The sequence below is a fragment of the Prionailurus bengalensis genome, chromosome A2 (genome assembly GCF_016509475.1).
Source record: "Prionailurus bengalensis isolate Pbe53 chromosome A2, Fcat_Pben_1.1_paternal_pri, whole genome shotgun sequence".
NCBI lineage: Eukaryota > Metazoa > Chordata > Mammalia > Carnivora > Felidae > Prionailurus > Prionailurus bengalensis.
Window position 1 is genome coordinate 162,143,963 of NC_057348.1, and position 19,716 is coordinate 162,163,678.

The following is a 19,716-nucleotide window of genomic DNA, read 5'->3' on the forward strand; positions in this document are numbered from 1 at the left end:
TGTGTGTCCTTCGGAGTTGGCTTTGCTGCCTGGTGGTCATGGGATACATGAAGGCTGTTGCTTTGCTCTGTGGAGGGAGCAGAGTACACATGGTGGTGGAGGTCTTGGACGCAGTCAGAACTTTCACTAACAGGGGCAAAAGTATGTGTTCTTCATATATCAAATTGGGCCACATGGGAGGGAGGCACCCAAAGCCAGTTTGAAGGGGACTTGCCCAGGGGCCCAGCAGGGATCCCAGCAGCTTGTATGTGCATCAGAGTTCTGGAAGTCCAGCACTAGGAACAGACGTTGAAGCAAGCGATGGGAGAGGAGAGAGTGGCCTTCTGTTGGGCTTATGATTTCAGATTCCCAGAGGAGACTCTGAAGGCTATTAACAGTGTTCCATGGGGAAAAGAGCCACTAAGAATGCTGCCACTGTCCCCCCACCAAGGCCAGACTACACTTGACTCATCTTCAGTGTTTCTGCCTCTTCTCCTCCATCCCATGAAGAATCAGAGCCAAGGCAAGGACAGGAGGAGAATGGCAGCGTGGGGAGAGCTCTAAGCAGCCCTGTCTACACTGCAGGTTCTTCTCTGGGAGCAGGCACATGCCAGGGATGCCAGGGACAGTAGAAGATTTACCCTTCAGTAATATTTTTTTTAAAGTTTTTGTAAATATATATATATGTATATATATATATATATATATATAGGTAGCTTGACAATTTATTGTCAATAAATTGTCAAGTTAGCTAACATACAGTGTATACAGTGTCCTCTTGGTTTGGTGGCAGATTCCTATGATTCGTCACTTACATACAGCATCCATGCTCATCCCAACAAGTGCCCTCCTCAATACCCATCACCCATTTTCCCCCCTCCCCCACCTCCATCAACCCTGAGTTCATTCTCTGTATTTAAGAGTCTCTTATGGTTTGCCTCCCCCTCCGGTTGAAATTATTTCTTCCCTTCCCTTCCCCCATGGTCTTTTGTTAAGTTTCCTAAGTCCACATATGAGTGAAAACATATGGGATCTTTCTTTCTCTGACTGACTTATTTCACTTAGCATTATACCCTCCAGTTCCATCCATGTTGTTGCAAAAGGCAGGATTTCATTCTTTCTCATTGCCAAGTAGTATTCCATTGTATATATAAACCACATCTTTATCCATTCTTCTGTTGATGGACATTTGGGCTCTTTCCATAATTTGGCTATTGTTGAAAGTGCTACTATAAATATTGGGGTACATGTTCCCCTGTGAATCAGCCCTCCTGTATCCTTTGGATAAATTCTTAGTGGTGCTATTGCTGGGTTGCAGGGATGTTCCATTTTAATTTTTTGAGGAACCTCCATAATGTTTTCCAGAGCGGCTGCACCAGTTTGCATTCCCACCAACAGTCAAGAGAGTTACCGTTTCTCCACATCCTCGCCAACATCTTTTGTTTCCTGAGTTGTTAATTTTAGCCACTCTGACCGGTGTAAGGTGGCATCTCAATGTGGTTTTGATTTGTATTTCCCTGATGATGAGTGACGTTGAACATCTTTGCATGTGTCTGTTGGCCATTTGGATGTCTTTTTTGGAAAAGTGTCTATTCATGTTGTCTGCCCATTTCTTCACTGGGTTGGTAAGTTCTTTATAGATTTTGGATACTAACCCTTTATTTGATATATCATTTTTAAATATCTTCTCCATTGCATTGGTTGCCTTTTTGTTTTGTTGATTGTTTCCTTTGCAGTGCAGAAGCTTTTTATCTTGATGAGGTCCCAAGAGTTCATTTTTTCTTTTATTTCCCTTGCCTTCAGAGATGGGTCGAGCAAGAAATTGCTGGGGCTCAGGTCAAAGAGGTTATTGCCTGTTTTCTCCTCTAGGGTTTTAATGGTTTTCTCTCTCACATTTAGGTCTTTCATCAATTTTGAGTTTAATTTTGTGTATGGTGTAAGAAAGTGGTCTGTTGCTTCATTATTGGTATATAGAAAGGCAACTGATTTCTGCACATTGGTTTTGTATCCTGTGACTTTGCTGAATTCATGTGTCAGTTCTAGCAGCTTTTTGGTGGAATCTTTCAGGTTTTCCATGTAGAGTATCATGTCATCTGGAGAACGTGAAAGTTTGACTTCTTCGCCAATTTGGATGCCTTTTATTTCATTTTGTTGTCTGCTTGCTGAGGCTAGGACTTCCAACATGATGTTAAACAACAGCCATGAGAGTGGACATCCCTGCCATGTTCCTGATGTTGGGGGAAAGCTCTTACTTTGTTTCCACGAGGATGGTATTAGCTGTGGGCTTTTAATATATGGCTCTTATGAGTTAAGGTAGGTTCCTTCTATCCCGACTTTCTTGAGGGCTTTTATTAAGAAAGGATGCTATATTTTGTCAAATGCTTTTTCTGCATCTATTGACAAGATCATATGGTTCTTATCCTTTCTTCTATTAATGTGATGTATCACATTAATTGATTTGAGAATATTGAACCAGCCATGCAGCCCAGAAATGAATCCCACTTAATCGTGGTGAATAATTGTTTTGAGATGCGGTTGAATTTGATTTGCTAGTATTTTGTTAGGAATTTTTGCATTTATGTTAACCAGGGATACTGGTCTGTAATTCTCCTTTTTAGTGGGGTCTCAGTCTGGTTTGGGAATCAAGGTAATGGTGGCTTCACAGAATGGGTCCGGAAGCTTTCTTCCATGTCTATTTTTTGGAACAGCTTGAGAAGGATGAGTATTAACTCTGTTTTAAATGTCTGGTAGAAATCCCCTAGGAAGCCATGTGGCCCAGGACTCTTATCTGTTGTTAGATTTTTGATAACTGATTCAATTTCTTCACTGGGTATGGGTGTGTTCAAATTTCCTATTTCTTCCTGTTTGAGTTTGGTAGCCTGTGGGTGTCTAGAAATTTGTCCATTTCCTCCAGGTTGTCCAGTTTGTTGGCATGTAAGTTTTCATAGTATTCCCTGATAATTGTATTTCTGTGATGTTGGTTGTGATATGTCCACTTTTATTTGTGGTTTTTATCTATTTGGGTCCTCTCTCTTTTCTTTTTGAGAAGCCCGACTAGGGGTTTATCAATTTTGTTTGTTTTTTCCAGAAAAGAAAAAAACTAGCTATTAGATTCATTGATCTGTTGTATTGTATTTTTTTGGCGGGGGGGGGTGTCTATATTTTTTATTTCTGCTCTAATCTTTATTATTTCTCTTCTTCTGCTGTTCTGCTGGCTTTGGGGTTTCTTTGCTGTTCTGCTTCTACTTCCTTTAGGTGTGCTATTAGATTTTGTATTTGGGATTTTTCTTATTTCTTGAGATAGGCCTGGATTGCAATGTATTTTCCTCTTAGAACTGCCTTTGCTGCATCCCAAAGGATTCGGACTGTCATGTTTTCATTTTCACTTGCTTCCATATACGTTTTAATTTCTTCTTTAAGTGCCTGTTGACCCATTGATTCTTTAGTAGGATGTTCTTTAACCTCCATGCATTTGGAGGCTTTCCAAAATTTTTCTTGTGGTTGACTTCAAGTTTCATAGCATTGTTGTCTGAAAATATGCATGGTATGATCTCGGTTCTTTTATATTTGTTGAGGGCTGTTTTGTGACCTAGGGTGTGATCTATTTTGGAGAATGTTCCATGTGCACTCGAAAAGAATTCTGTTGCTTTTGGATGAAAAGTTCTGGAAATATCTGTCAAGTCCATCTGGTCCACTGTATCATTCAAAGCCATTGTTTCTTCATTGATTTTTTTTGCCCAGACGATCTGTCCATTGTTGTAAGTGGAGAATTAAAGTTTCCTCCAATTATAGTATTTCTATTGATAAGACCACTTATGTTTGTGATTAACTGATTTATGTATTTGGGTGCAATCAAGTTGGGAGCATAAACATACAATTGTTAGCTCTTCTTGATGTATAGACCCTGTAATTATGATATATTGCCCTTCTTCATGTCTTGTTACAGCCTTTAGATGAAAATCTAGTTCGTGTGATATAAGTATGGCTACCCCAGCTTTCTTTTGACTTCCAGTAGTATGATAGATGGTTCTCCATCCCCTTACTTTCAATGTGAAAGTGTCCTCAGGTCTAAAATGGACCCCTTGTAGACAGCATATAGATGGATCTTGTTTTTTTTTTATCCATTCTGATATGTTATGTGTTTGATTGGGGCATTTAGTCCATTTACATTCAGAGTGATTATTGAAAGATTTCGATTTAGTGTCATTGTGTTACCTGTAGGTTTCATGCTTGTGGTGATGTCTCTGGTCCTTTGTAGTCTTTGTAGCATTCCACTCACAGAGTCCCCCTAAGGATCTCTTGCAGAACTTGTTTAGTGTTCATGAATTCCTTCAGGTTTTGTTTGTCTGGGAAAGCCTTTATCTTTCCTTCTATCCTGAATGACAGCCTTGCTGGATAAAGGATTCTTGGCTGCATATTTTTCCTAGTCAGCACATTGAATATTTCCTGCCACTCCCTTCTTGCCTGCCAAGTTTCAGTGGATAGGTGTGCTACTACCCTTATATGTCTACTCTTGTAGGTTAAGGCCCGTTTGTCCCTGGATGCTTTCAGAATTTTCTCCTTATCTTTGTATTTTTCCAGTTTCACTATGATATTCTGTGGAGAAGATCTATTCTTGTTAAATCTGAAAGGAGTTCTCTTTGTCTCCTGGATTTGGATGTCCATTTCCTTCCCCAGATAAGGGAAGTTCACAGCTATAATTTGTTCAAGTAAACCTTCTTCCCTTTTTCTCTCTCTTTTCTTCTTCTTCTTCTGGAACTCTTATGATATGGAATTTATTATGTTTCATTGAATCTCCTCGTTCTCTATTTCTCCCCTCTGGGTCTAGGATGTTCTTATCTCTCTTTTTCTTGGCTTCATCATTTTCCATAATTTTATCTTCTATTTCACTTAATCTACCCTTTGCCTCCTTCATCCTTGCTGTCACTGCATCTGGTTTATTTTGCACCTCATTTCTTAATTCGTTGTGACTATTTCTTAGTTCCTTGATCTCTGTGGCAATAGATTCTCGTCTGTCTTCTATGCTTCTTTCAAGCCCAGTAATATGACTATCATTCTAAATTCTTTCTCAGTTATATTGCTTATATCTGTTTTGAGCAATTCTCTAGCTGTCATTTCCTCCTGGAATTTCTTTTGAGGAGAATTCTTCCGTTTCATCATTTTGCCTAGTTTTATGTCGCTTATGTATTTTAATAGCTTCTTATGGGTCTTGGTCCTGTGAAGACTATTATATTAAAACAGGGGGTCATAATGTTGTCCAGGGCCTGGCCCTTCAAGAGGTATTTTTGGAGTGTGTTTTGTGCTCTCTGTTGTTTAGACTCTGATTACATTATCTCCCCAATCCTAGTGGTGGTTTGGACCTTCCACCAGGAGTGCTTTGATTTGTTTGATGAAGTATGCCTGGAAAAAATAATTTTTAATGGGGGTGGTGGTGGTGTAAGAGGCCTTATCCCATACAAAGAGAGAAATGACAGGGGCAGGGAAAAGGAAAAGAAAAAAAAATTGACCAAACAGAGATCAGAGACACTGTATGGCTTAGTCCATAGAGAGAGAGAGAGAGAGAGGAAAATAAAGGAGATACAGAAGAGGCATAAAGAGAATAGATTAAAAATGTCTGCTTAAACAAAGCAACAACCAGAATAACCAGCATAGAGAAGGGAAGAAATAAGAGGAAGAAGAAGAAGAAGAAGGAAGGAAGATGAAAGAAGAAGAAGAAGAAATATATATGTATATACATACATAAAATAAAAATTGACCAAGAATCAAATCAGAGAATGCAAAACTACTGGACCAATATCTGATGGTGCCTTGTAACCAGTGCCTGTGCTGGTCTGGAGGAGGGACTGTCTGGTTCAGTCAGTGTTGAGTCTTGCTCTGTTAGACACACAGTTACCAGGTGCAGAGGGGCATGCTTTGGTGTGAGCAGGTCCACCTCCAGTGTGGATCCATTGTCCATTCCCTGAAGCCCCACCTTGCTGGTGATGGGGAGTAAAATGGTGACACCCCAGTGTCTCCTCCCCAGACCAGGCATCCTAGACCACTCTGTTCAGGTCGTCCTCACAGTGCCACAGGAGCACGAGTGGGCAGTCTGTTTCGCTCCAGGATCTTGGGTCTCCCAGGCAGTCGGCTGGGATTCAAACCCCAATGTCTTAAAGGATCCTGCTCCACGTGCCCCAGTTCTGGCATAGTGTCACTCCAGGGTATGGTCACAAAGGGCCTCTGGGTGGTGGGGGGGTCCTGCAGTGTCCTTTGTCCTTGGAATGGCTATTTGCCTTCTTCCCACAGCACTCAAGGGAGGGGATTGCTCTCTCCACCTGTGCCTGGGAGCTGGCTACAGAGCTTGGGCTGGCTCCCCTCCTCCCCAGGTACACAAAGAGGCTGGAGAAAGCCCTGAAGTTAAAAATTGGTTCTTTCTCCATTTTTTCTGTTCCCCAACCCATGTTTTTTCTCTTGTCCAAATACAACCTTCCACTTCTGCAACCTCTCTTTCGCTTTCTTTTGTGTTTCTGCAGAAGGGGATACCTCCCCTCCGTTCCTACGCTGCCTTTTTTATCTCTCCCAGTTTGAAATCATGCATCTATGGCCCATCACATTGTCCTCATGGGCCTCTGGAGATGTTTCTGTCACTCTGTAGCCTGGATTCCTGGAATTTCAAGCCTTCTCGCCTCAATACTTCTGTGTTTGAGGGACGAGGGAACTTCAGATTCCCTTACTTCTCTGCCATGTTAACTCCTTCTGAAAATTTTTTGAAGTGTTTATTTATTTGTGTGTGTGTGTGTGAGAGAGAGAGAGAGAGAGAGAGAGAGAGCATGAGCAGGGGCAGGGCAGAGAGGGAGGGAGACACAGAATCTGAAGCAGTCTCCAGGCTCCAAACTGTCAGCACACAGCCCAACGTGGGGCTCAAACCCATGGACCTCGAGATCATGACCTGAGCTGAAGTCAGACGCTCAGCTGAGTCACCCAGGCGCCCCACCCCTCAGTGAAATTGAGAGTGTGATTATTACACTAGATGATTTGAGTACATGAATGTGACCAATAGTGATTGGAGAGGTTTTTTGCTTAAAGCAGAACCTGTGTAAGGTTTCCTCCAGGTGGCACGGATGGAGCCAGTTTGAAGGGCCGATGGGAGGAAAGAATAAGTCTCTTCTCTCCCTGTCCTTGTGACATCCCTCTTATTTAATCACATAGTTGCACACAGGAGGACTTTGATGGAGAGGAGATTCCAGTAGAGAAGAACCCCAAGATCTTGCAGATCCTAATTCCTGTAACTGAGGTGTGTGTTTCCTATGAGTGTAGCACTGGGAATCCAGGTGACAGGCACTTTGCTCGTGCAGAGAACTGACAGGAAGTTCCCACATCCCCCCAGGGATGGACATTTATGTGTAAATCACAGAGAATCTAGAGATTCAGAGAGGTGGAGTAGGGCCTCCAATATCTCAGGTGGGTCAGGGTCCCTCTGGGCCCTGGGCCTTACTTATTCAAGGTCAGTCAGACCCAAGACTTGACCAGCTAAAAATCTGTGCCAAGGAGTGTCCACATCCTTGCGTCTGAGGAGAGGACCGGCGGTCAAGAGCACAGCAGTGAATGGACATGATCTTTATATCTGTGTGGGTGACTTTGACGGCAAGCTTGTGGCGTGGCTGGGGCTAAATTTCTGAGTACACTTAGAGACCACAACTTGGCCTTTTGAGAGTGAATTTCATTTTTGACAGTCTTAATCTGGTAAATAGGGTGAGTGACCAAAGCATGCTAGTGTTTGGAAGCAAAAAGAAGCTACACATTAGAGACTTGTCTTCCATTGTCGCCTTTAACTCTGAAGACGACTCTGCTGAGGGAGTTTCAGAGACGTTGCGAGTGATGAGCCCTGAAGATGCATGTTCCAGAGGCAGCGATCATTTGCCAAAGTGCTGTGCACATAGTCCATGAACAACAACCCAGAGTGCATTTTATAATCATTTGTGAATGTGGATGTAAGGTTGCATAATTTCTGGTATGTTTTTAAAACAGTGGTCTATCTATGTTTATTTCATTTTATTTATTTATTTTCGGCCTCGTCTATGTTTGTGAACAAAAATACAAAATGGAATATCTGAAGCAATTGTTCTGAAGTTCTTTCTTCCTGTTAAGAAGTATCTTGATTATCTGAAATTCTTCCTAAGTTGGACTGCATTCTCTGGGGTTTGGGATCAACAATGACCATGTTGCAGAAGGTGGCATTGATGGTAAGAAAACCTTCTTCTTAAGGACCTGAAGCTCTGAATCTAGGCCTGGCCACTCACATGTTCACATCAGGAACAGTTTGCTGTGCATATTGTGCAGAGCACATAAATGGTGCCTAAGGGACATGGGTAGGTGAGCGGTGCATGAAGAACTTTTGTGGCTGACGGATGCGTTCGCTATCTTGCTTGTTATGATGGTTTCACTGGTGTATACATACTTTAATTCATGTCGAAAATGTTTGTATTTTCTATTTTAAATTGCACTGTCTTTGTATTAATGAATTTTCAGAGTTCTTGACACATTCTATTCTTTGTCAGATCTTTATCAAGTATATACACAAGTTCTTTCTTTATCTGATATGTGACTCACAAACATTTTCTCCCAGTTTGTAGATTGCTCTCTGCCCCTTCCTGCTCACGCTCTCTATCTCTCCCTCTATCTCTCCCTCTCTCTCTCTCTCAAAATAAATGATTAACTTTGAAAAATCATGTAAATCTACCACAACTGATTATCCTAATTGCATCCAATTGTACCAAAATGCTGCAGGCTTCCACTGCAGGGCTGGGTAGGGGGCATGGGCCTTGCACCTCAACCTTGTGTGCTGTGAGGTGCTCACAACCCTTTGTCGCCAGAAGACAAAAACAGAAGGAGATGAAGCAGGAAATGGTTGCAGTGAAGACAAGAAAGAAGTGTGGCTGTGCACCGGTAAATTGACAACAACCGTGCTTGTTCTTGTGAGAAGGTTCTGGGAACTGGGCCAACGTCAATTGTAGACTACAGACTTCCTGGGACTGAGCTGTGAGGTGCATAGGAATCATCCTTTCTTCTCTTTACTATGTCATTTCTAATAAAGTGTTACAGATATTTTTAAATGCATGAGAGGGAGGACATGGGTTGAAAAAAGGTGTCAAATTATAAAACAGAAACAAGAAATGTGTAAAGAAGCAGACATTGTCAAAAGGCAAACTGCAAAACCTTTGAGGCTTTGAGCTACAAAAGATGCAGAAATAGACTCGATCTGTGGATGAGAAAAGATACAAATTCATATCGTAACGGGGCACGGACACAGGTAGTATGACAGCTTGTTGCCAGTTTTAGGTGATTGTAAATCATGTTGGGGTGTCAGGGTGGCTCAGTGCATTAGATGTCTTGAGTTTAAATTTAAACTCTTGATTTTGGTCCAGGTCATGATCTGATGGGTTGTGAGTTCAAGCCCTGTGTTGGGCTCTGCACCGACAGCATGGAGACTGAGATTCTTTCCTCCCTCTCTGTGCCCCTTCCTGCTCATGCTCTCTCTCTCTCTCTCTCAAAATAAATGAATAAACTTAAAAAAATCATGTAAATCTACCATGACGGATTATCCTAAATGCATCCAGTTGTACTAAAATGCTGCAATTTTTCAGCTTTATTGAATTTTAATTTACATAAAATAAAATTAATCTCCTTTAAGTAGATTTAATCATCAATTGAAAAATACATCCAGCACGTCTTGCTATTTCCCACTAGCCTATATATGTGTATGTTGTCATAACATATATTCATTTTATTTTATCTTTTATCTTTTGATCCCTTCCCAGGTTTCACCAATCCCCTCAACCTGGGAAGCAGCAGCCTGTTCTCTGTAACTATGAGCTTGTCTTGTTTTTTCTTTTTTAGATTCCATATGTAAGGGAGATCGTAGAGTACTTGTTTTTCTCTGTCTGCCTTATTTCACTGAGCATAATTCCCTTGACATCCATCCATGCTGTTGCAAATGGCAAGATTTGGGTTTTTTTTTTAAATGGATGACTAATATCCAATTGTGTATATGCCATGATTTCTCGGTCCATTTATCCATCAGTGGACACTTAGATTGTTTCCATATCCTGGCTATTGTAGATAATGCTGCATTAAAGATGGGAATTCAGATAACTTTTCCAGTTAGTGTTTTTTCCTTAGGATAAATACCCAGAAGTGGCATTACTGAAACATATGATCGTTTTTTAAAAAAAGTTTTTAATAAAATATTTAATACTTATTTACTTTTGAGTCAGAGAGAGACAGAGCTAGAGCAGGGGTTTGGTAGAGAAAGAGAGAGACACAGAATCCCAAGCAGGCTCCAGGCTCTGAGATGTCAGCACAGAACCTGATTTGATGCTCGAACTCATGAACTGTGAGATCATGACCTGAGGCGAAGTTGGATGCTCAACTGACTGAGCCACGCAGGAGCCCCTCATTTTTTTTAGAGAGAGAGAGAAAGGGATAGGGACAGAGGGAGAGAGATAAAGAGAGAGAGAGGGAGAGAGAGAGAATCTTAAGCAGACTCCATGCTCAGCGTGTAGCCTATGTGGGACTCAATCGCACGACTCTGGGATCATGACCAGAGCAAATATCAAAAGTCCAACATTCAATCAATTGAGCCACCCAGGTGCTCTCTTTCTTTCATCTTTTTTAGTATCAAGGGATTTTATAATAACTTTGGAGAAATGTCAGTAATTTATGACTATAATTCTGTAATGCCTTATTTTAGAATATAAAAACTTCACTGGATTCTAAGCCAAGTTTTTAAACTTTAAAGTTAAATTATACTGTTCTCTCTCATGTCACAATCCCTGACAGGATGGTTGCACACATGAAATAGAAAAAGACACTTGGTCTTTCCACACAGGCATCCATTTTGTACCCTACAAGGGTGAGTTGGCTTGTGTAACCTGCCTAGCTGGCTTCTTAATAGGAAGAAGCAAAGTTCCATTTTGAATATAAATGGGGAGGGGAGTCTCCCACTGAGATGCCCCAAAGTCAGATTTTGTGTTACTTGCTGCATTGCTCTTATGAGCAATAGCTACCAGCAGCAGCAGCTCAGAATTCTCTTTGTAAACTATAATATTTTGTTTCCTCTTCTGTGGGCTACTTAGCTACAAAAAGGAAGAGTAAGAAGCTCCGGGAAATCCTGGAAAGTACTTGGGCATTCCCCAAGTATTGCAAGAGAACTTCAGGCTTTCTGTAGACTTCGAATAGGCTTCTTTAGAAGGGCCTTCTATAGAGTTCTGGGAGTGCAGCAGTCACTTATGGGAGGGGACCCTGGGGCAACAGAGGAGGGATGTGTGTGAGGGGAAATGGGGGGCCATGCAGGAGAAGCAGCTGGATTACCATCCTAATGCTGTGGCTTTTGTTTCCTGATGTCCCAGGGCTTAGAAACCAAGATGGCAGAGATTCACAGCTGAGACTGGTCTTAGTGGGTAAGACTGGAGGAGGGAAAAGTGCCACAGGCAACAGCATCCTTGGAGAGAAAGTGTTTCATTCCAGCATTGCGGCAACATCTGCCTCCAAGACCTGTAAGAAACGGAAGAGCAGGTGGCAGGGAAGAGAAATTGTGGTCGTGGACACGCCTGGCATTTTCGACACCGAGGCACAGGATGCTGACACCTGCAAGGAGATTGCTCACTGCATCTTCCTGACCTCCCCAGGGCCTCATGCTCTGCTCCTGGTGGTCTTGCTGGGCCGGTACATGCAAGAAGAGCGAAAGGCCACAGAGAAGATCCTGCAAATATTTGGACTCAGAGCTAGGAGATACATGATTCTCTTATTCACCCGGAAAGATGACTTGGATGGCATCAATTTCCATGATTACTTACAGAGAGCACCCAAAGGTATCCTAGAGTTGGTGGGCAAGTTTGGTGATCGCTACTGCATGTTCAACAATCAGGCGACAGGAGCTGAGCAGGAGGCCCAGAGAAATCAGCTGCTTGCCCTGGTCCAGCGCATTGTGGCCTGAGAATGAAGGAAGATGCTACACTAATAAGATGTACCAAAAGGCTGACAACGAGATTCAGAAACAAATGCAAGAAATGCAAGAATTTTACACAGCACAGCTAGAGAGAGAGAGTGCAGATAAGAAAGGAGTTTGAAGACAAGATCAGAAAGCTGGAGGATAAACTGGAGCAGCAGAAACAAATGGAACAAATGGAGAGGGAATTGGCTGAGAAAGAGGCATTATATGCTGTAAAGCTGCAAAAACACAGAGATGAGAATCAGTATAAGATAGTTGACTTGATCATGAAAGCTCTACAGATGGTTTTTCCTATCTTCTCTCACCTGTTTATGAAAGATTAACCTGAATGAGAAGATCTGATTTGCTACACATTTTCCGCTGGCCCTGCCAAGCCCCCACCCCAGAACTCATTCACCAACCTTGAAGCACTCTTGATTCTGTCTCTCAGACTCTCAGGACGAAGGGGTATAATCAGATTCACTGGTGGTGATTGGTAGATGTTTGATTGACTTACCAGGGGAGGGATGCATTCTCAATTTGTGGAACTCCAGAGTAGAAGGTATTGATGCTCTTCTAAGAAGATGACCCCAAAATTTCTCTATTTGTCCCAAGTGAAATCTAGATTCCTTTTAGATTGGTGGATCCTCTCCCTTTGTTGCTTCTACTCACTTATTTTTGCTTTTAGGACATGGCAATCACCTTACCCATATGGTTTGTTACAAAGATTGGTTCTTCATGTTAGGTAGTCTAATGATGGAGATGCTTATAGAATTCTTTCCAGATGAATGGAAATTTTTTTAGTTACACTTTTACAGAGGGACTCAAGTTGTTCCTTATCAGCTGCCCACTGAAGAACAAAGAGTTGTCTGGAAAACAAGCCCTTCAGAACTCAACTAAGTGAAATGCCAGAAAGAGCAGTTGAAAGACGGAGATTCAACACAGAAGACAACAACGGATTGATGTATTCAGACATATCTACAGCAACTCTTTGACAGACTTCAATGCAACATATTTGCTGAATAACCAGTTCTCTCCTTTTCATGTGAAACTAACTGTTGCCACTTCACCTCCACCACCTCAGACCTTCATAACTTACTGCACATACCACCCTCTCCCAGCTGAACTGCTTGCTAGTTGGTATTATAATAAAAGTTTTCTGTTCTGTCATATTTCTATACATTTGCAGTCCACTTCTTCTTGGAAAATAACTTTGATATTTCTTTTTTTTATTATTTTATTTAAAATTTATTTATTTATTTAGAGGCATGAGCAGGGGAGAGGCAGTGATAGAGAGAACCCCAAGCAGGCTCCACACATCAGTGCAGAGCTTGATGCAGGGCTCAAACCCACAAACCATGAGATCATGACCTGAACTGAAACTGAGAGTGGGATGCTCAATGGACTGAGCCACCCAGGTGCCCTACGTTTGCCACTTCTTCTAAGACTACAGGTGTGAGTTTCACTCTTTGGTAACAGTTCAAGATGATTTCAGAGCTAGTCTTTCTCTACCCTCAACACATGTCTCCTCCTTTTCCTTGGAAATTCCCAGCCACATTCTCAACCCCTCTGCCAGTCAAACACCATCTTCTCGTTGGATTCATTCATTATGCACTGATAGAAATTATGTGTAACCAAGGCTTTAGAGACCTTTCTGGTTTTCCTGGAGCAAAAATCCCCTTTAATATATGGATAACAGTAGGAGGTGTCTATATCTGTTTTCTAGTTTTCTATTTGGTACTTCTCACATAATCCATGTGAAGGCTTCCCAAAGCACATTTCCATGTTCTACCAATATGTTCTGGTGGTCATATGTGACTTATGGCAACTCTCCTCACTCTTCCATCTTGACATTGGCTTGTCTATGCTCAAAGCCATTTTGCCCAAAGGGACATATACCTCTCCCAGTTTTACCCAAACACCCATGAGTTTAGACTGTACTTTTAATTAATCTCAAGGATAAAGGAAGCACACCACAAAGAAGCTCACAATCCCTCACAATCCCTTCTCCCCAGGAGAAGGAACCAAGATGGTGGAGTAGCATGGAAGTTTTCTGCTTTTCTCATTCCTGAAATTCAGCCAGATCAGCACAAAAGCATTTTGCACCCTAGAAAATTTATCTGAAGATCAACATAATAATCTGTATAACCTGAGCCACAGAACTTGGCAGATACACAGGATGAGACGTGATTTGGGGGAGAGAGAAGCCATGGTGGATAGGGAGTTGTTTTTGCTTGTGGAGATAGGACAGAAACAGGGGGTAGAATACAGGAAAACACTCCCCAAAAGGCAACTGTAGAGAAAGAGAAAGAGTGGAAACACCCAAAAGGGACTGAACAAGAAAGCAAGAAAGGAGAAAGTAGACTTTCAATACCATTAAGAATAAGGGCCCTATAAACAAGGAAGCCCAGAGTTGGAAACTCTGTACCTGGGTACCTGGTGGTGATCTGGTGGGAAGGGTGAATCCCCAGGAGTGAGGTCCGAGGGCTCCGAGGGCCACGTGGGGAGAAGCAGTTCCCTTGCTAAGAGAACATTTGGTGGAGGTCGTGTGGCCTCCCCACAGGTAAGTGTCCCAGTGGACCCTGGACAACAGCTGTTTGTTGGTTTTGGAACAAAGGCATTATGGGGCAGTGAAGTCTGGCACCAGATGTGTGTTGTGATTTACCACAACCCCTGAGACGCTGCTGCTACATGACTGGGTGAAAGTCTTGTGGGGCACATCGGTACCTGGCTGTAGCCTCTGGGCATCTGCAGCAGGTGGTCCCATGAACGTTCCCAGGGGTGGCGAGCACCTGGCCATTGCTTGGCAAGACCCTCCCACGGAGGGTTGGAGTGGGTCCATGACTAAGGGACCTCAGAAATGAGGGGTTTGGAAACACAGCCCCTTCTGAGATGAAATTCAGAAGGGAGGTGCCACCACATGGCTTGGTCGCAGATAGTGTAGAAGTGGGGAGTGGATGGATGCTGGAGACAAAGGAAGGTTGCATGTTTTTAATTATCAAATGTTTTCCTACTTTTTATTTCCTTTTTTCCCCTTTTCTTTCCCTTTTTTCTCTATTCTGTCAAGCTTCTTTCAACAACCAGACCAAAACACATTTAGGATCTAGCATCCTTCATTTGATTTTTTTGTGTGTTGTTTAAAATTTTTAAATTTTTAAATAATTCCTTTACTTCTTCCAAAATGAAGGAATTCACTGAAAAGAAAGGACAGGAGGAAATGCTCCCGACAAATAAGCAAAATGTCTGAACCAGAATTTAGGGTCCCGATAATACGAATATTAGCTGGGTTTGAAAAAAGCATAGATTCCCTTTCTGTGGAGATAAAAGAAGTAAAATTTGCCATCATGAAATTAAAAATGCTATAACTGAGATGCAATCTCATATGGTTGCCATGGTGGCAAGGATGGATGCAGCAGAGCAGGGAATCGATGATGCAGAGGACAAACTTATGGGGTTAATGAAGCAGGAAAAAAAGAGGGAAACTAAGGCAAAAGAGCATGATATAAAATTTAGAGAACGTGGTGACTCATTAAAAAGGAACAACATCTGAATAATAGGGGTCCCAGAAAATGAAGACAGAGAACACAGAGAAGAAGGTTTATGTGAGGAAATCATACCAGAACACTTTCCTACCCTGAGGAAAGACAGACATCAAAACCCAGGAAGCACAGAGAACTCCCATCAGATTCAAGGAAAACCAACTATCAACAAGTCATTTCATATTCAAATTCACAAAATAAAGAGACAAGGAAAGAATTATGAAAGCAGCAAAGGAAAAAAGCCCTTACCCTACAAGTGCAACCAGATCAGGTTCTCAGAAGACCTATCCACAGAAATTGGCAGGACAGAAAGGAGTGGCGGGATATATTCAATGTGCTGAACTGGAAAAGTAAGCAGCCAAAGCTCTTCATTCAGCAAGGCTGTTTGTTCAAAATAGAAAGAGAGATAAAGTGTTTCCCAGGCACAGGAAAACTATAGACATTTGTGGCCAGTAACCAGCCTGGAACGAAATTGTGTGGGGGACTCTCTCAGGTGAGAAAAGGTGAACCAAAGCAAAAAAGACAAAAGCAACAAAGACTAGGGAACACCACCAGAAACTCAAACTCTACAGGCAACACAATGGCAATAAATTCATATCTTTCAGTACTCACTCTACATGTCAATGGACTAAATGCTCTAGTCAAAAGACATAGGGTAACAGAATGAATAAGAAAACAAGATCCATCTTTAGGCTGTTTCCAAAAGACCTGTTTTATTTTTTTTATTTTTATTTTTTCCCTCTTTTTTTTAATATATGAAATTTATTGTGAAGTTGGTTTCCATACAACACCCAGTGCTCATCCCAAAAGATACCCTCTTCAATACCCATCACCGACCCTCCCCTCCCTCCCACACCCCATCAACCCTCAGTTTGTTCTCAGTTTTTAAGGGTCTCTTATGCTTTGGCTCTCTCCCACTCTAACCTCTTTTTTTTCCTTCCCCTCCCCCATGGGTTTCTGTTAAGTTTCTCAGGATCCACATAAGAGTGAAAACATATGGTATCTGCCTTTCTCTGTATGGCTTATTTCACTTAGCACCACACTCTCCAGTTCCATCCACATTGCTACACAGGGCCATATTTCATTCTTTCTCATTGGTGTGCACATTTTCTTAAGCACCAATTCTCTGATACAGATTTGTGAGAAAGGACAATGAGATAGGGAGATTTTAATTCTATTTTTAATTCCTCTTGAGTTAATAGTTGCTTTTGTAGGAAAAATGCTTTGAGCAGGCTTATGCAGATGAGTCCCTTAGACTTTAAGTCAATTGCTTCTTGTGGAGCAGTGTGGAGTACACGGGGAACAGCCTACGTAGCAAAATTAAACATAGACACTGCACAGCTACCTCGTTCTCACCCTCATGGTGAATTCCCTTGACAATCTCCCAACCAAATTTTCATACAATTCTTAATGCGTCTTCATTCCTCCATGAACTGAGGAAAAGACAATATATCTCTTGCTTTCTGAACCTGGAGAGGTGGAATCTGGGACACATGTCTCATTGGTTTATTCTTTAATCCTCTCTGTTTTTTTACCCCTGGAAGAAGACAGAGTGTTCTCAACTTCTGTATCTGGACATCTACTATATAAAATTTTATTGGGCAGCAAGGGAGCCCTGGGCTTTGTCATGTAAATTGGACAAGTGCTAGACTATAGGCAATCCCTTGTGAAGAAACACCAACACCCTGCATTACAAGGGTGTCATGTTTTCATAAATCCTTTTTTTTTTTTTTTTTTTTTTAGTGTAGAAGGTGTTTCTTCAGGTTTTTCTCTTACTGTGTGAAGCATTAGCATGTATCAGAGCCATAGGGAAGTCTTGTTAAAGTACAAAGCCTGATTCAGTAGGCTCGGGGTGGAGCTTGAGAATCTGCATTCCCTACAGGTTGTGTTGTTCACAGGTGTTGCCCATGCTGCTCGTCTGGGACCATACCTTCAGAGTGACTGCCCAGTCACAAATAATCTCACATTTGAAAGGGACAAAGTCATTTCAATCTTATTTAAGGCATTTCCCTCGTTCCAATTGTTACCAGCTAGATTCAGAATACTGAAGACTCCTCGTCTCCAAGATTCTCAAGTATACATGCAAAGAACTAAATCAAATAAGGCAAAATGCCAGATTTCTATCAAAAGTCTAGGACTCCCTAGTAAAGACGGAGTGGAGACCAGAGCAGGGGTCAAAACCCGAAGTTGGAAAACTTTATTCTTCTCCCTGAATGGAACAGAGCTAGTCGCACATCCTGGGGCCATCTGACAACCAGATTTACTGTCCAAGAAGGTGACTCAGCTGGGACCTGCCAGAAAGAATATCTTTGGTGTGTATACAGAATGGAATAAGAAACCAAAAGTGTGGGTCACGTCTGGCCCCAGTAAGCTAAGAGGGAGAAAGTACCATCTGTTTCATGTTTTTAAAAAATAAAACATAATAGGAAAAAGTGGTCTACTGAATATCCTAACATTCTCACATTCTGAAACAGATCAATTATTGTCTTTCATGAGGAGATCATTTATGAAGGGCTCGCAGCAGAGTTTCTGCTTCCCTGGGGTGAAGGTGGAGGGATCAGCACTTTCTCCTCTGAGCCAGAGAGAGGAGAGTCACCTCTTGTATCCTTCTCTGTGTCTTTCAAAAAAATGCTAATGAGGTGCCTGGGTGGCTCAGTTGGTCAAGCATCTGACTATTGGTTTCCTTTGCCTGAGGTCATGATCTCATGGTTTCCTGAATTGGAGCCCTGAGTAGGGGTCCATGCTGACAGTGGAAGGCCTGCTTGGGATTCTGTCTCTCCTTCTCTCTCTGCCCCTCCCCGTTTGTGCTATCTCGGACTCTCTCAAAATAATAAATAAACTTTAGGGGAAAAAGGGAGGTGCGATTATACCAGGTGGGCCTGACCTAATAAAAAAATATTTAAAAGCAAGAGATTCTCCCACTGGAGAGAATATCCATGTTGAATATCTGTATTGAGAACTGCCTATCAAGAGGGGCAGCCAGGGTGACCCTCTGGGAGGAGGAACTCAGTCCTACAACCACAAGCAACTCAATGCTGCCAACAACTTGAATGAATTTGGAAAAAGACCTTGAACTCCACAGAAGACACGACTGAGCAGCTGACTCCTTGACTGAAGCTTCAAGCAACTCTGAGCACAGGACCCAGTCAGGCCTTGCCTAGACTCCAGACCCCCAGAGACGGAGCCAATAAGCATATGTTGTTTCAAGTTGCTAAGTTGGAGGTCATTTGTTAGGCACCGATAAAAAAGTAATGCACTTGTTATATTTATAGTGAGTTTCTTTTAAATAGCATGTGGTTGGCCTTGCTTTTTTTTTTTTAATTTTTTTAACGTTTATTTATTTTTGAGACAGAGAGAGACAGAGCATGAACGGGGGAGGGGCAGAGAGAGAGGGAGACACAGAATCTGAAACAGGCTCCAGGCTCTGAGCCATCAGCACAGAGCCCGATGTGGGGCTGGAACTCACAGACCATGAGATCATGACCTGAGCCGAAGTCGGCCACTCAACCGACTGAGCCACCCAGGCGCCCCGGCCTTGCTTTTTAATCCAGTCCTACAGTCCCTGCTTTTTATTCTGGGGTGTTTAGACCATTTATCACAGTCTACATGGAAGTACTATTAGACCACTTCACATGTCGTTTAAGAAACTTACACTAGTGTACTTAACAATTTCTCCCTCCTGGGTGTTGTCATGCCTTACTTTCACATACGTTGTAGGTCCTTCCATACACTATTACTATTTTTGTTTTAGACAATTGTCTTTTAGAGCTATAAAATGTAAGCTACAAAATGTCTTTTGTATTATCTTCCTTTTTGCCATTTCTGGAGCTTTTTATTTCTTTAGGTAAATACAAATTTCTGTCTGGTATCACCTTCATTCCTTCTGGATGAGGAACTTCCTCCAGTATCTGTTGTAGCACAGGTAAGTCAACAGTGAATCGGCTCAGCTTCTGTGAGGCAGGCTTTAGCTCACTTTTATATTTGAAAGCTATTAAAAATGTTTTTTAATATATGAAATTTATTGTCAAATTGGTTTCCATACAACACCCAGTGCTCATCCCAAAAGGTGCCCTCCTCAATACCCATCACCCACCCTCTCCTCCCTCCCACCCCCCATCAACCCTCAGTTTGTTCTCAGTTTTTTTTTTTAAAAATTTTTTTCAACGTTTATTTATTTTTGGGACAGAGAGAGACAGAGCATGAACGGGGGAGGGGCAGAGAGAGAGGGAG

General features: G+C 42.1%; 1 protein-coding gene across 1 annotated transcript; it reads left to right on the forward strand.

Moving 5' to 3' along the window:
* Positions 1-11,335: 11,335 nt before the first annotated feature.
* On the forward strand, positions 11,336-13,119 carry LOC122488361 (GTPase IMAP family member 4-like). The gene is given in 3 exon segments (XM_043589656.1): positions 11,336-11,950; positions 11,952-12,052; positions 12,054-13,119. Coding segments are annotated over 3 exon segments (954 nt in total). The 3' UTR covers positions 12,292-13,119.
* Positions 13,120-19,716: the final 6,597 nt, after the last annotated feature.